The 15090-nt window shown below is 49.5% G+C and overlaps 1 protein-coding gene across 1 annotated transcript in view; it reads left to right on the top strand.

The window, feature by feature from the left end:
* The window catches only part of SLC38A10 (solute carrier family 38 member 10), a 38943-nt gene that overhangs the window by 1112 nt on the left and 22741 nt on the right, over positions 1 to 15090 (top strand). Inside the window, exons 2-8 of the mRNA XM_080375076.1 lie at positions 488 to 605; positions 4108 to 4153; positions 5965 to 6058; positions 7884 to 8027; positions 9759 to 9883; positions 13164 to 13266; positions 14077 to 14259. Coding sequence (XP_080231202.1) covers positions 488 to 605; positions 4108 to 4153; positions 5965 to 6058; positions 7884 to 8027; positions 9759 to 9883; positions 13164 to 13266; positions 14077 to 14259 — 813 coding nt within the window. The remainder of the gene's footprint in view (positions 1 to 487; positions 606 to 4107; positions 4154 to 5964; positions 6059 to 7883; positions 8028 to 9758; positions 9884 to 13163; positions 13267 to 14076; positions 14260 to 15090) is intronic.

Here is a 15090-nt window from a genome sequence, read left to right on the forward strand (position 1 = left end):
TGAGAACCAGCGAGGCAGGACAGCGCTGGGAGTGAGTTGGGAATTTGTTTATGCTATCGAATAGTTCTTACTAAATAAATTTGTAACGGAGTTTGCACCTCGGGATTAGGAGCGCTCTTTGCTCTGTGTGAAGCTGCTGAGAGCTGCGGGGAGCGCTGGGGGATCAGTGAGGGGAGCGGGGGAAGTTCTGCTCCACAGACAGCTCCCAGTTCACTCTCTGGTGGTTGAATGGGTGTGGCTGGAAGCTGTGGGAAGCAGGTGTCTGCTCTGTGTCATCCTTGAGCTGCGGAGAGAATGAAATAGAGCTTGTACGTCATGTTTATCCCAGCTGCTCCAAAGTCAGGGGAACTCCCTTAACAGGCAAATGCGTGGCTGGAAATGTGTGAGGGAACCCGAGGGTGGTAGGGGATGGCAGCAGGGCTGTGTGGAATGGCTAGCCTTCCATCCTGCGCTTGTCTTATCCCCCCCACCTCTTCTCCCGTTTCAGTGCGGCATTGTCCTGGGAGCTCTGCTGCTGATTTTCTGTTCTTGGATGACTCATCAATCCTGCATGTTCCTGGTGAAATCGGCCAACCTCAGCAAGCGCAGGACCTACCCTGGCCTTGGTGAGAATTCTCAGCTCTAGGGCTTGGTTTTTTTTTTAAGCTGCAGTTTGACTTCTTAATTTACAACGTTCATACTGATATTGTTGGAATAGCAAATAGTTTCTTGAAGTAGCTTTCAATTTGCTGTTGTTTTCCTCTGTCAGTCTCTTCCCCACCGCCCCATATCCCCAGGGGAAAGCAAGGGTTTAATTCTGCTCTTGACAGTGAAGTTAATAGGCACAGAATTGTTTTGACTCTGCAGGGCAGGGGAGGAGATGCCGCACTGACTGATCAAAACCCAAGTTTTCGGGAGCTGGCATAGTGGGTGTCTGGTGTAAATTATTGGTCTCGGCAAGAAAGCCACGAGCTTCCCCACCCAGTGTGCTGCTGAGGACATCGGGTTCTGCCAGCCGAGAGCCTGGCATGGAGCTTGGGCTGCCTGGATCTGAGCTGTGTGCGCGTTTATGGCAGAGCAGAGAGGAAACAGCCCACAAGGTTCCAAGTGGCCAAGAAAATAAAAACATCTCCAAGATTCATGTGTGGGGTTTTGGCAGAGCCTGCCAGCCCTCTTCCTCGGAGCTCATCGCCTCTGCACTGGCGCCAGGGTTGGCCTCTGCTTGTGACCTCTCTTCTGATTCTGACTGACTTGGGGGGGCAGGAGGAGGTGATTGGGTTCCAGTCCTCTTCTCTGGCTTGTGAAATGATAGGAAAAGTCTTCTTTTACTCTGTTTCCCTTATTTCTCTGGGGGAGGAGAGAGGTGGCTGGCATTGCCCTTGGTAAAAGAGCTGAAGAAATGCATGGCTCACTCACTGACTGTGTTGTTGACAGATGAGTTTCCTCCATCCTCAGAGTGCCCGAGGTGCTGCTGCTGGGCTGCACGTTTTGGCTTCTGCCAAGTTATATCTGCTAGTAACTGAAAAGATCAAGAAGTTCTGTGGTCTCGGAGGCTGCGCCTGTGATGCTGGAGGGAAGGGGGAGGCCCCCAGGTAGCATCTGACTTGGCCCCACCACTCCAGCCCAGCTGCTCGGTCGGGTTGCCTCTCCCTGCCCCCTCACAACACGTCTTTGTGTACTGCTTCCCTGAAGTACAGAGAGTCCCCTCCACCTTGGAGCGTCTCCCAGGAAGAAGGGATCCTCTGCACTTTCTGAAGCCAAGGGGCTCGAATACACAGAGGGCCAGTAATGCCTCTAAACTTCCTGGCACACAAATGCTGGTGCTGAAAGAAATGCCTCTGCTCCCTCCCTCTGCCCTGGGAGAGGTGCCACCGGGAGGGACAGCCCTGAGAGGAAAGGCAACGCTCCTATAATGCATCCTAATGCATCAAGGTTGAGCAGCTCCACACAGACAGTCTTTGTCACCGTGGGCTTGTGCCCTGGTACATCTGCGAGAGATCCTGGCAGCCCCTGCAGCTGATTCTGTGGGAGGCTTTGGCAGTGCTGAAAGATGTAAGAAAGTTTTGCAAATTAACTTCAGTCAGCCAGTCCCTTCCGGAGGAACACTGAGAGCGACCGTTACAGCTACAAAAGAGCCAGGGCTGTAACAGGCTGATATCTCACCCAGACTTCTTCGCTTGGCAGCGCTGTGTGCCTGAAGAGGTTGGGTATTAAAAATATTTTGCTCTCCACCCCTGTTCTCCTGCACTGTGTGGCAGGGAAGGGCCTTGGGCAGATGTGTGGACAAGGAAGGAAGTGGGATGCAGCTCCCAGACAGACTTTTACGGGGTGATGAGTTAATGCCTCCCCTTACAGCTGCTGAAAGTGACCTGGGTCTTTGCAGACTATGTGCTCGGTACCAACCCTGTCGGCTGTGCACTACATCCCCAGGAGGCAGCTCGGCTCTGCTCCCTGCAGAGGAAAGTGCTGAAATGCAGGTTGCCCATTCTAGTAAACATGCTTGTTTTAAAAGAGCTTGTCTAATTACTGAGCAGATTCAGCTCTGCCCAGCTTGTTAGGCTTCTAGAGATCCCGTTCTGAAGATGCTTGACTGTACAATTTGTTTTACAGTCATCGTCTCTTTCCTCCTTGAGAAGATAAAGGATCCAATTTTTCCCGTGTCCCCGGATGGGGACATCTGGCATAATGTTTGAAGGCTTGTTCTCATTAGAACGTCACTTCGGAACAGCCAAGGAGAGTGACTGTTTCTCAGCATCTCTGGCCTAGCTGATCGCCGGCAGCTGTAGCTGTTACCGGATGCCCACCTTTCTGTGTGATGTGAAAAAGCAGCTTGCAGGAGCAGTGCAGCAGCAGGGTCCTTCTGGAGGCTGGCTGGTTAATGACCCAATCTCCAGGAGGGATGTTTCCCTCTTGCTGGTTCCTCTCTCTCTCATCCCTGCCCCTTTGGCTGTGTCACTGACCCTCCTAAGGGCTGTTGCCTTTCCCCATTATGGCCATGAGGTCCCAAATGAGGTGAGAGCTGGAGGCCGAAGTGCTGCGGCCGCTCTTCGCACTCGGGCAGCGCGCCTGGTGGTGGCTGTTCCACCCGGTCTGTCACTGAGCCATCAGCTATTTTCAGTGCTACCCCACATAACAGCTCTGGTTTATTTTTCTGTTGTGGGTCTCCTGCCATGCTTTTTTCTCATTCTGTGGGAGAACATCATGTTTCCTCAATATTTAGCTCAAGTGGAGTCCAAAGAAATCAACAGTTTGTAAGTTAATATTTAAAATAGCAGAAGATGCTTCCAGAAGTGAATAAAGTTTGTTTTTTGGCAGCCTCCAGGAATGTGTGCTGTACCTTGAGAGAAGACAAAGGGGAATCCAGGGGGTTGGTTTTGTGTTGGACCTCTGCAGTTAAAGACTGACAGAATCGGGCAATGTGGTCTGTGTTTGGAACTGGAGGTTTCAATTCCCATTCTACCCAGTCAGATCTAAAAATACAAGCGGAGTTTTCTTGGCTTTTTTTTTTTTTTTTAAGAAAAAACACAATGATTTAAAGACTACTGATCATTTTCTGCTACAAGCTACAACCCAAGTATGGGAGGGGAAAAAAAAAAAAAAGTCTCTTGGCAGCAGCCCTTTGGTGTGGGTTGTGAGTACTGGGTATTCTGGGTATGGGATTGAACATTCTGGGCACCATCTCAGATCTCCCATCCAGCAATGTCAGGCAGTCCAGTTACAGTGGGAAGATAAAAATAAAAATGAGAGTTTGATTGAAATTTTGCACTGCAGTAACTTTTTGCCACACAGCATCTTACACATGCATATTTTCTCTTCCGCACTGACTTTCTTTTAATGGTTGCCATGTGTGACTGCTACTTCACACTACTTTTTTCTTTTTTTTTTTTTTTCAAATAGGAAAAAAAAAAAAGAACCTGCTTTCTATCTTTTCCTCATCTCTGTTCCTGTCTTATGTGGTTTTCAATGTTCAGAGGGCATGTCTGAAAAAGAAAGTGAGAGGGCGGGCAGGGGAAACAGCCCCAAAACGCAACATTGGTGGGTTCTTGCTATACTGCCCTTTTGGCGTGTGTGCCACATTCTGGACCTTTCTTTGACTAACTACAACTGGTTTTTTTTCTCTTACGCCAGCATTTCACGCCTATGGAAAAGCGGGAAAAATGTTGGTGGAAACAAGGTAATCTGCTGTTTATTTAAAGCTTGAACAGTTTGGTTTTCTTTAATGAAAAATACTGCTCCGTAGCCTCTTGTGTCCTTGGTGCGCTCTTGTTTCTTATCCCGTTGCCTTCTCTGGTCCCAGAAGTCTTCGTTGCCACCTAGAATTTGAATGAGAGTGTGAGATGCCCTAAGCACAGCTCACAGGTGTTGCCTTCAGCATTTCCCACCCATTCCCGAGTGTGGAGACAGGAGGGCTTTCCAGACAGTGGGAGCACAGAAGCTGGGGAGTGAACTTGTCTCCCACTCTGCTGTGTGTGCTATGAAATCATGGGCATGTCACTCGTGGCCGTTTTCCAGGGGTGAAATCCCTGCCAAAATTGCTGTGAGTTAGTGGGAGGGAGAGCGCTCCGTACCTCGGATCCACACTTCAGCTGCTCTGGTCCTGCCCGCTCCTCGCTGCGGGCGCTGCCTTCCTCTGCGAGACGCCAGCCTTAGGAGATGCCTTGCGGGGGAAATCCTGTCTGCATTTCAGGACAGACTCCGGTTCCCCAATGCAAGTAGCAGCTTGCCCGCAGGTCTCATTCAGCAGTTGTGATGGGCGATCGGACATCGTCACAGCGCTGCTTTTTCCAGCAGAGTTTCTTTGGTGGAGGTGGCTTGAGCCCAGGCCAGTCAGTGGTGCTGGCTCCTTCCCTCTTTCCAGCTGCAAACTGCTGCACAACGCTAAAAATACACAGAATATTTCTCAGATGTTACTTGTCCATGCAAGCAATTGCTGTAATTGCCACGGGGATGTTATATAATTGGAACTGGGAGGGAAAGTGGTCCGTGCAATCATGAATGGGAGGAGGAGCAGTTCATAAGACAATCTTTTCATTAAGCTGTGGTCCATTTTGTGGAAAGAAGTTTGAGAGCCGATTTGGTATTAAGACTTTCATGGTAGGACCCTGCTGTGGGGCAAGGGGCTGAGGGAACCTCTTGCTGATTCTTTTAAACATTTTTCCAAGAAATAAAGGAGTTCTTGCCATCTCCAAGGTTTGCTTTTTTTTGTGGCTCTGAACAGCAGTTAAACCCATGCACGGGTTGTTACCAGAGCTGCCTCCCTAGCCAAGATGTTAGGTGTGGATGGAGATTATCTGGTTTCTCTCTTGGATAAAAGCACGGTCCTCCCTTTCAGGACGCCCAGCCTGCTGGTACAGCAGTGAGAGCGAGCTTGCAGCCCGCTCTATCCCTATAGACAGAAAACCTGCTTTACTACTCGTTGCCAAATGTTGTTTTCAGTGTGGGTTCAGCAAAATTAGGGGCTTCTCTCCACTGTGACTTGCCAGGAAGTTGTATTAGAGGGTGGGTGTAAGCTGAAGCAAGGCACGCCGAGGCTGCTCTGCCTCTGAACGCAAGCGAGCAACTGCACAAGGTTGTAAGTTGCTTTAAGTGTGACCTTTGAGCTGCTTCTGTCTAACTGTCCTGGGGGTGCAGTAGGGTCCTGAGCAATCTTCAGCTGTTGCGGTTGTGCGCGTGTGTAGCCCTTAAGACCTTGCTGGTGCTAAAACTTTGTCTTAATCCTTCACCAGCAGCTGTGGTGTATGTGGGATGTCTCTTCCTCCCAGCATATGAGCCGTAGCCTGGGTCCACACAGGGCACTTAGTGGTGTTCTCATTGCTCGCGTGTCATCGGTGGGGGCCCCATTGCCTTGAGCTTGGTTACAGCAGCCCCAGGCAGTGCCTCCAGGTGTTTGCTTCTAAGGTACCCTTAGCATTAACAAAGCCTCGTCCTCTAGGGCTATGCAAAGTACAGCCTCCTAACCTGTGTGTGATTTTTTTTTTTTTTCAGCATGATTGGGCTGATGCTGGGGACTTGTATTGCTTTCTATGTTGTCATTGGTGATTTGGGGTCCAACTTCTTTGCCCGGCTGCTTGGATTTCAGGTAAATAATTCCTCTTGGGATCACATCTACAATGCAGACAGTGGTCCCAGTTCTTCTTTCATTGAGGTGTGTGTGCCTGAGATACAGCAGAATGTCCTGCCTCAGCAGCATGCTCAGCAGCCCACGAGGTGTTCTGGGGTCATCTCCTGGTGAGCTTTAATGGCACGCCTTGCGCACAGAGCACTTAGCTCTATGAAGTCCTGGCAGCCCGGACCCGTGGCGAGCAATCAGATGTGTAAAGCCTCCAGTAAGGCTCTTCTGACAAAGGAATTCTTTTTAACTTGGTCTCTATTACCTGGAGCAGGTTGCTGGGGGAGATGATGCTTCCTCTCTTAATTTCTCCCCCAACGGGCAGTGGCAGACAGTTCCTTTGTCCGAGCTCTCACCCCCTTGCAGCCCTGTAGTTTAAGAGGGATTTTTGTCCTGCCCCTTGCTGTTTTGGTGGCCAAAGTTAGTGTGTGTCTGCCTCCTCTTTAAGATAAAATGAGCTGTGTGGCGAGCCCGGCATTGGCTCAGGACGCACAGTGGCGAGAGGTGGTGAGAGGTGCTGCTCGTGGGCAGGAGGCTCTCGCTGCTGGTCCCGGAGGGCTGTGAGCCAGGCTGCGAGCGGCAGCACTTGGAGCCGGTGTGAGGGCCATGCGGGGAAACGAAATGGACATTTGGAAAGATTTTTGGCGAAGCTGTTATCTGCTCTGCCTGATGCTGCTAAGCTCCGATTAAGGGACTGTGAAGTTAAAAAGATGCGTTGTGGCTGCAGCCAAATTAGGTATTAAATATTTCCAAGCATTTCAGAGTGTTCTGCTATAATAAATACCAATGTGAGGTTTTGATTAATTTTCTGGATCAGAATTTTCAAGACTTCAATCTCTTGTCTCCCAAGTAAGTTTAGTTTTTATTTAATTGCATGAAAATACCTAAATAGCTTATGTTGGATTTAAACACACACACCACCACACACACCCAAATACTTCCACTTCAGGGTGGACCTGCATCTTGGTTTATATCAGAAACAGCGTGGCCAGCAGGATTAGGGCAGTGACTGTCCCCAGTGCTTGGCGCTGCACCTCCAGTCCTGGGGTCAGTGTCGGGCCCCTCGCTCTCAAGACAGACGTGGAGGGGCTGGAGCGAGTCCAGGGCCGGGCAGCGGGGCTGGGGGAGGGGCTGGAGCACAAGTGCTATGAGGAGTGGCTGGGAGCACTGTGGGGGTTCAGCCTGGAGAAAAGGAGGCTCAGGGGAGACCTGATCGCTCCCTGCAGCTGCCTGACAGGAGGCTGCAGTGAGGGGGTCGGTCTCTGCTCCCAGGTAACAAGCAATGGGATGAGAGGAAACAGCCTCAAGCTGCGCCAGGGCGGGTTACATCGGATATTAGGGAAAATTTCTTCACCGCAAGGGTTGTCAAGCACTGGAAGAGGCTGCCCAGGGAAGCGGTGGAGTCCCCATCCCTGGAGGTATTTAACAGACGTGTAGCTGTGGCACTGATGGATGGGTTTAGTGGTGGGCTTGGCAGTGCTGGGTTAACGGCTGGACTCGATGATCTTAAAGGTCTTTTCCAACCTAAACAATTCTGTGACCTGTCACGCACTGTGTAGAGCAACAGTGGCACCCAGTGACTGTATAAGCTAATCACAGACCTGGCCCAAGAAATGGCAAGCTTTCAGCATCAAATCTTGAAATTCGTACAGAAGCAGAGTTTCCTATGTGAAATCAATCCTGGCTTTGCATTGTTTCTCACTCTGGAAAAATGAACCACTTCAGGATTAGCTAATTGGTGGGATGTTTTGAGTGTCCTCTGTGCTCCAGTTCTTTATGCAGGTCCCTTTTCCAGGTGTCAGGCAGTTTCCGGATAGTCCTGCTCTTTGCTGTCTCCCTGTGCATTGTACTTCCATTGAGCCTCCAGAGGAACATGATGGCCTCCATACAGTCCTTCAGTGCCATGGCTCTGATCTTTTACACGGTGTTCATGTTCGTGGTGAGTATTGACGCTGGGAATGCTGTTTTCCTGTTGTTTTAACACAGATGTTCCCGCTGGGACAGCTGCAGGTGCAGGCTCGTGTTTAAAATATCCTTCCTGATAATTAGTGCTGGGCATAACGAGTGATCTGGGTGCCTGTGCTCTGGAGGTGGGGAGGTGCCGGCTGTGGGAGCTGGCCAGTGGGTCTGTAAGCTATTACACATGCTAGGGACTGTGGTGGCACAAATAACAATAAACCGCAAGTCGAGTTGTGTTTTTTTCTGCTTGTTGGTGTCTTACAATTTAGGGCTCTGAACTTTGAATCAAAGGGTGGAAGATGTGGGGAAGGGTGCCTGGAAGCAGAAGGACTTTCATCATGTGTTAGTGTTTTGCCTTGAAAACCTCGATGTTTCTAATCTGTAGGGGGAAGGCAGCTTTCATTAAGAACTCACGCATGTACTTTGCATGCTTTTCTGCAGCTGATGGTTAATGTCTTTCAAGCTGCAAGTAGTTTTATTTGTTAAACACCAGCACTTCTGTTTCTTGAGCATGGAAAACTTCGTAAAGCCTTAAGTCCGGTACATGGTGTATACTTATTCTTAGCTGTTTCTGGGAAAGCTTTTCTTCCCTGAGGTGAATGGATTCTTGACTATTTAGATTAAGTGGGGCGAGCTGAGAGTAACCTAAAGCTGGCCTGCTTTGGCTTGGCCAAGCCCCGTTGTACAGCACCATTTACTGAGAGGTGGAGACTTTCACTTGCTTTTTAATGGCTTCAAGCAATGACCTCACGGATGTTCGTGTGGTTTGCTGATGGCGCCCCAGCCCTGTCTCTCCCAGATTTCAGGACTGGAAGAGCTGAAACAAAAGGAAGAAAAGGGAAGTGTGGAAATTATTTCCACTTAACCTTTTTTAGTAGGTTGCGCTGGGTCATGCTTTTGAGCTCGCCTCTGCAAGGAGGCTGGAAACTGTAAATGAGTGTTTTACAAAACTGCCATGTTGCAGGAGCTGTGTCTTTAAGAAAACCACAACATTTCATGAGTTGGCTGCACTAAAACATAATCTCTGGGGATTAGAAAACCCCCATTCAGGCGATATTATAAACAGGCATTCAGACATATTTACCTTCTGTTTCCTGTGCAACCCAATGCCTGCCAGTTTCCCCGTCAATGGCAAAAGAGCTCCCCTGGCCTCATCTGGGTGCCTCGCTCCCCCTGTTTTCATGAAGTTTATCCTTGTCTTTGGTAAGCTGGTGTTAAATGGCTCTGGAGCAGCAGTGTGCAGGTGGAGTCCTGTTTTAGCAACCTTTGTCTTTCTCCGCTGAACAGGATTCTCCAAGGCAAATGTCACTTCCCATTCGGATTTAAAAACGTGTTTTAAAAAGTGCAAAAGAAGTTGCTGGAAACAATAATTCTCACAGTTAAATGTGTCAGTGGAAATTGTTCCACCCTGGTGCGTGCTATGATGTCTGATGGCATCAAACGAGGGGGGGAATGTCACAGATCTTTTAAAATACACCCCAGGATCGCTGGTGGCAAGGGGCCCTTGGAGGTTGCTGGGAGCTTTAATAAAGTGTGTGGGTGGGGTGGGGAGCTGGGGAATTTGACTAACAGAGATTGGGCTGTGGTAGGCAGCGTAAGCCGTTCCTTGCAGAGCTGCCATGTGCTGCCTTTTATCCCAGCACCGGCGTTACTGCTGCCATGAAGTTGTTTTGGGTTGGATCTTAACCCCTTTTCTTTCTCTTGGCTACAGATTGTGCTGTCGTCCTTCAAGCACGGCCTCTTCAGCGGGCAGTGGCTGCAGCGAGTTAGTTACACTCGTTGGGAGGGCATTTTTCGCTGCATCCCCATCTTTGGCATGTCTTTTGCCTGTCAGTCGTAAGTACCTGCCATTCCCGCTTCTGGCAGTTGTGGTGCGCAGTGAGTTTTTGTGAGGGCAGAGGGTCATGAGGATCTGCAAGGGACAGATACCATCTGGTTTCCTATTTTATTTTAATCAAAATATTTTACAGCCCACTGAAGTACAGCATCTCATTCAGTTGTGACCCTTTTGTTACCTAGATGGGGGAGGGAGTTATATTTCACTTAGGAGTTATTGTACTTGAGCAACACAAGATCATTTGGGCCAAACACATCCTCAGTGTAACGCACATTGCTTCTGGTACAGCTGCGTAAGTGATGAATTTCCCCTGTTTCTTGAAGGGAATGATTTAGCACCCGGAAAGGCAGCAGGGCCATGTTGCCTAATGGCCACAGGGCCCCCCGTGGGGTAGTGTACACTCGCGGCTGCTCTCTGCTTCCCCGCATTTCTTTGAGAATACTTGGAAGATTGCACAGTTGTTGACTTTGGAGAGTTGTTCGCGCATTTCCAGTTACCTGCTTTTAACGAGGGCTTCCGTTGGCACGCGGAAGGACGCAGTGGCAGACCAGGCTATTTTCATGTTTCTAGCAGCATTACCTTCTGCACCAAAATGGCAAGTGAGCAATACGTGCCTGGCCAGAATAGTAACAGACTTTAAATAGAAGTGTAAATCCAAATGTGGACACGGAAAAGACCATCCTCATTTGGAAGGCTGGCAGAGTTGGGCTTTCCCCCCTGTAGTTCTAGCAAATGGGTAGCATGCCAACAGTAAATGAATGTGACAGATAAAATTTGTTCAGACTGCTGTGTTTACACCCACATGCAAGATCCAAATCATCATTTTCCACTTATCGGCTCTCTTGGCAGCTCAGTTCCTACCCGAACACGCTCCAGTCTTGCTGTTTAATGTCTCCATTACAACTGGCGAAGGGAATTGTATTCTTTTATAGCTTTACCTTGTTAACATTTTAGAGTTCTTAAATTCCAGTGGTTTTTTTTTTCTTATGGTAGCCACACAGTACCCAGCACAATTTTGCTGGGAGTTGGAAATACAGGGAAATCATTTGATCTGGACCAGTGTATGCATACCTAAACATAGGCTCCATTACAGCACTTACGTGGCAAGCCAAACGTAAAGCTATGTGTTTTTTCCAAGCATCAGGGCAATACACTGTCCCCAGCCCAGGCAACCTTTATAAGCGTGTTATTCTCAGCTAGGCAGGTTTAATTTTGCTAACCTCTGAATCACCTTTCTGAAAAATAAATGATTCTAACATAAAGCAGAGAACCTTTCCCTTCAGCACATAAATGCAACATACAGTAAAGACAAATAAATGCACTATTATTCTAGCTTGAAAAACTTGACCCTGCTTTACTTGTGAGTTCAATAACTTTCACTCTTTAAAAGCTATCCCGTTGTTGCTGAAGTTGCAAAGTAGGTCACTCCTCTACAGTTATGCAGCGTGGAAATTTGCTGTGGAGCTGAGAGCTGGGAGTGCAAGGACTCCAGGGTTACCGCTGCCGTAGCCTCCTTGCATGACTTTGGTCGGGTCACTAAACCCTCTACTTAGAGGAGTCAGTAGAGCTTTCCAGGAGAAAACTTCTAATTTCTGGAGATGGCTCTTCTGGTGCAGATGGATGCAAAAATGCTGAATTCACAGGGGTAATAAAAGTCAGGCTGTTGTTCATTGCCCCTGTGAGCATCAGTTCCTTGTGGGCTGAGTTAGGACCAGGCTCAGAGAGCCTGTACGAGGTGTGCTCCCTACAGTGAAGGTGAAGAACAGGTACCCTGAGGTAGCTCTGGCTGTCTCTGAAGCAAGGCCGCTCTTAATGCTTGTGCTGACTTGCCTGCTCTCTGCTCAAGAGCCTTGGGCCCTCTTTGAGGTGTGTAACAGATAACGTGGGGAAGGATCCCTGCTCCTTTGCTGGCCTTCAGTGCAGTCTTTCTGCTTAAAAAGAAACCCTGGAGCATGAGGACGTGCTGCTTGTTGCAGCATGCTTCTTGTCCTCGTGCTCCGCCTTGAGAGCTGGCGATGGTCAGGAGGGCCCAGCAGCGTGTTGTGGGGGCCTGAGGGACACAGTGCTGGTCCTCCAAACCCAAGCTGGCCAAACGGGTGCCCTCATGTGATGGCAGGAGTCCTGGGTGCTGCTGGACTTTGCATGGCGCTTGTCCCCATGTCACTGCTGTTGCTCCTGCACTAACACGAGCCTGGCCTGGCTGTGCCACTCCACGCACTGCAGAACCTCTCTGCTTCCCTCCTTTCTTCTCCTTCATGTGCCTGGATGTTTGGCTGGCCCCCTTCCCCTCGTGGGAGGTCTGGGACATAGTCGGTTAATCTGATGGAGGTTCCAGAATGGAGAGACTCCTGGAGAGGCTGCTCTCCTTGCTCCCTGCCAGTAAGTGGCTGTCATGGTGCTGCATTCACCGACCCTGTGCGTCTTGCAGGTTCCTGTGAGCCGATGTGCTCAGCTTCCTTTGTGCAGCACCGTGTGATGTTAAGGGATTAAGGGTTAAGGATTTTTCTGCTTGGCCTCAGTTTGACACACTTTCTGTTAATGGCTTTGTGCCCACTGGAGCTGGGGATACCCCCTTCCCATCTCACTGGGTTCTCCCCCCGCTTCTACTGAGAGTTACTTCAGTAATGTGAAGCCACAGTGTAGCCACTTGACTTAAGTAACAAGAGGTTAATGAGTTGCTAAAATATGCACCTGATGTCAAAAAGTACATTCCACATGCTTTCCAAGTCTGTAAATACCCCAAATCCCGTGTTATTGGTTCTCCCAGCTTTCTATGAACTCGGCTCTAGCAGCAGTGCTGAAATATTACAGGCGTTGCATTTAGTTTTGTTTGTTTAACTTTTCTTTTAGACAGTGTGATGCTCTAACCTTCTTCCTGCTTTTACTCTGTAAACACTGCGTTGCTTTAATTATCAGCATAGAGAGCTCCAAGAACAATAATCTCCAATGCGCTGCCTGGCCTGGTGCCACTGGTGTTTCACTGGAACAAACGGTCATTCATTTTGCAACACTTTTGAACCAAAATGTTTACATCACACGTTTAGCTCCACGTGGTGGGGTGGGGAGAGCAGGAATATTTTTGCAACACTTAAAGTTATGAGTGTTCTGAAATCTCTTGGCATTAGCAATATAAATTGTGGAATAGCAGTGAGTGTTTATGCTCCATAGGGGGAAGGTGTCAGGGATTCTTTGCTGCTGGGCTGAGGCAGAGAACATGCTGGGGTTGGGGTTTTCTCTCTCTGCAAAAGGTTTCCTTAAATAATTTACCCTTTTCTACAGTCAGGTCTTGCCTACCTATGATAGCTTGGATGAGCCATCTGTTAAAATCATGAGCTCCATATTCGCTTCTTCCCTAAACGTGGTCACCACCTTTTACATTACGGTAAGACACTTCCCCTTCTCTTTCCTTGCCAGAAGTCACACTCTGGAGGGGCAACGGGGATGATGATTTATCTTCAGCTGGGGCTGGTTTCTGCTTATCTGTATTTACTCTGAAAGATAAGTCATGTTGCTGAAAGCAAAATTAGATGGGAGATGATGAACCGAACAGGGCAGGAGGCATTTGGAGAGTCCAAATTTTCAGCATGGCCCATTTCCTTGGGTGGACGCAGCATGGAGACCCCGCTTTTCCATGCGCATCAGCCTACTCTCTGCCTTCCAGGGCCCTTCCTGGAGCTGGAGATGCTGCCCAGAGTTTATGAGAGCTTCTTTCAGCCTGTTGCAGTTGGAAAGATATGAAGAAAGTTATGCCTCATAAAGCACCGGTTAATAGAACTCAGTTAATAATTCCTGAGAAGAGCCTTGTCCTATGAGCTGGGCTGCTGTGGGGAATTGTTATGGCCCCTCCTTTGTTGCAGGGGCCTGTCGGTGGGCCTGGCAGCAGAGTGTCATCGCTCTGTGTCACGAGCAGTGGCAGCATTCCCTGGCTGCAGTGAAAGCCCCTGTATTTGGTGACAAACTTGCCTCTGCTTTTAGGAAGGTCCCACTGTTTGTTAACCGCCTCTCTCAGCTTTTGGGGGTGCTGCAGCTGGGGCTGCTGGCAAGTTCTCTGTGGAGGTGGCCCCGCGTTCCCTCCTTGGCTGTCTGGTCCTAACTCGTGGGAGATTGCTGTCCTGCACCCTTTTGTAAAGAGCAGATGTGAATGTGCTTTGGAGTCAAACCCCCTCCACTCACCTCCCCTCCTGCCGCACAGGTGGGCTTCTTTGGCTACGTGAGTTACACTGAAGCCATTGCGGGGAACGTCCTAATGAACTTCCCTTCCAACCTTGTGACGGAGATGATTCGAGTGGGATTCATGATGTCGGTAGCTGTGGGGTTTCCGATGATGATTCTCCCGTGCAGACAGGCGCTGAACACCCTTCTCTTTGAGCAGCAGGTAAGATGCTCCTGTATGGCCAGGAGCAGCTGGCTGCCTTGGCCTGCACCTTTGAACTTGCTTTTTGAAGGGCTACTGTGACTCTTTGGCTTCTGCTGCTGGCTGCTGACCTGGGCTACAAATGTGCCTTGGTTCTGTGAGACTCCACTGACGACTGCATGTTCCTGACTTGTGGTGGGGACTCGCTATCCAAGGGACAAACCCTCAACTCACAGTAAAATCCTAAGTGCCTGGTGTGTGGTAATGGTGCAGCAGGAGGCCTGTGGCAGACTGTAAATCCTGCTCTGCAGAATGGTTAATCTCTGGTACTTGTGAGGTTCTTGTCCTCTCTGCAGAGGAATTTCGTGGGCAGAAGTGCTGGAGCTGTGAGTCTGAAGCCTGCTGTTGCTCTGCTGTGCCCCAGGTCCCGTGGCTGCTACTTCCCTGCTCCGCTGGGGATTTCGGCTCTCGCGCAGAAGTGTTACACAGTTCAGAGCCGAGGTGGTTCTCCCCCTCAGAGAGAGGGAGAAATGTGCTTTTGGAAACAGAGGAGCCTCCTTATTTCCTGCTGCTCCAGCTGGCATCCTTTTGCTGGCCAACTCGATCTTGCTTTGCATTTAGCTCGAGCTTCTGTTCCTAGCCTCAGAGCCCAGCCCAGCCTCACTTCCTGCTTCTGTGTGTGCCTGCTCATTTCTGCTCTTTTATTATTCTCATCCTTGCACCTTTGTCACTGGCCCCCTGAGCAGCCTGCTCCCCTCCAGGTTCAGGTGTCCCCTTCCTCCAGTGCCTCCCCTTGCTGTTTGGTGCTGGTCTGGTGCAAAGCATGCGGTGGAATACAGCCCCCTCCCACAC

The sequence above is a fragment of the Falco punctatus genome, assembly GCF_963210335.1.
Source record: "Falco punctatus genome assembly, chromosome: 1".
Taxonomy (NCBI): domain Eukaryota; kingdom Metazoa; phylum Chordata; class Aves; order Falconiformes; family Falconidae; genus Falco; species Falco punctatus.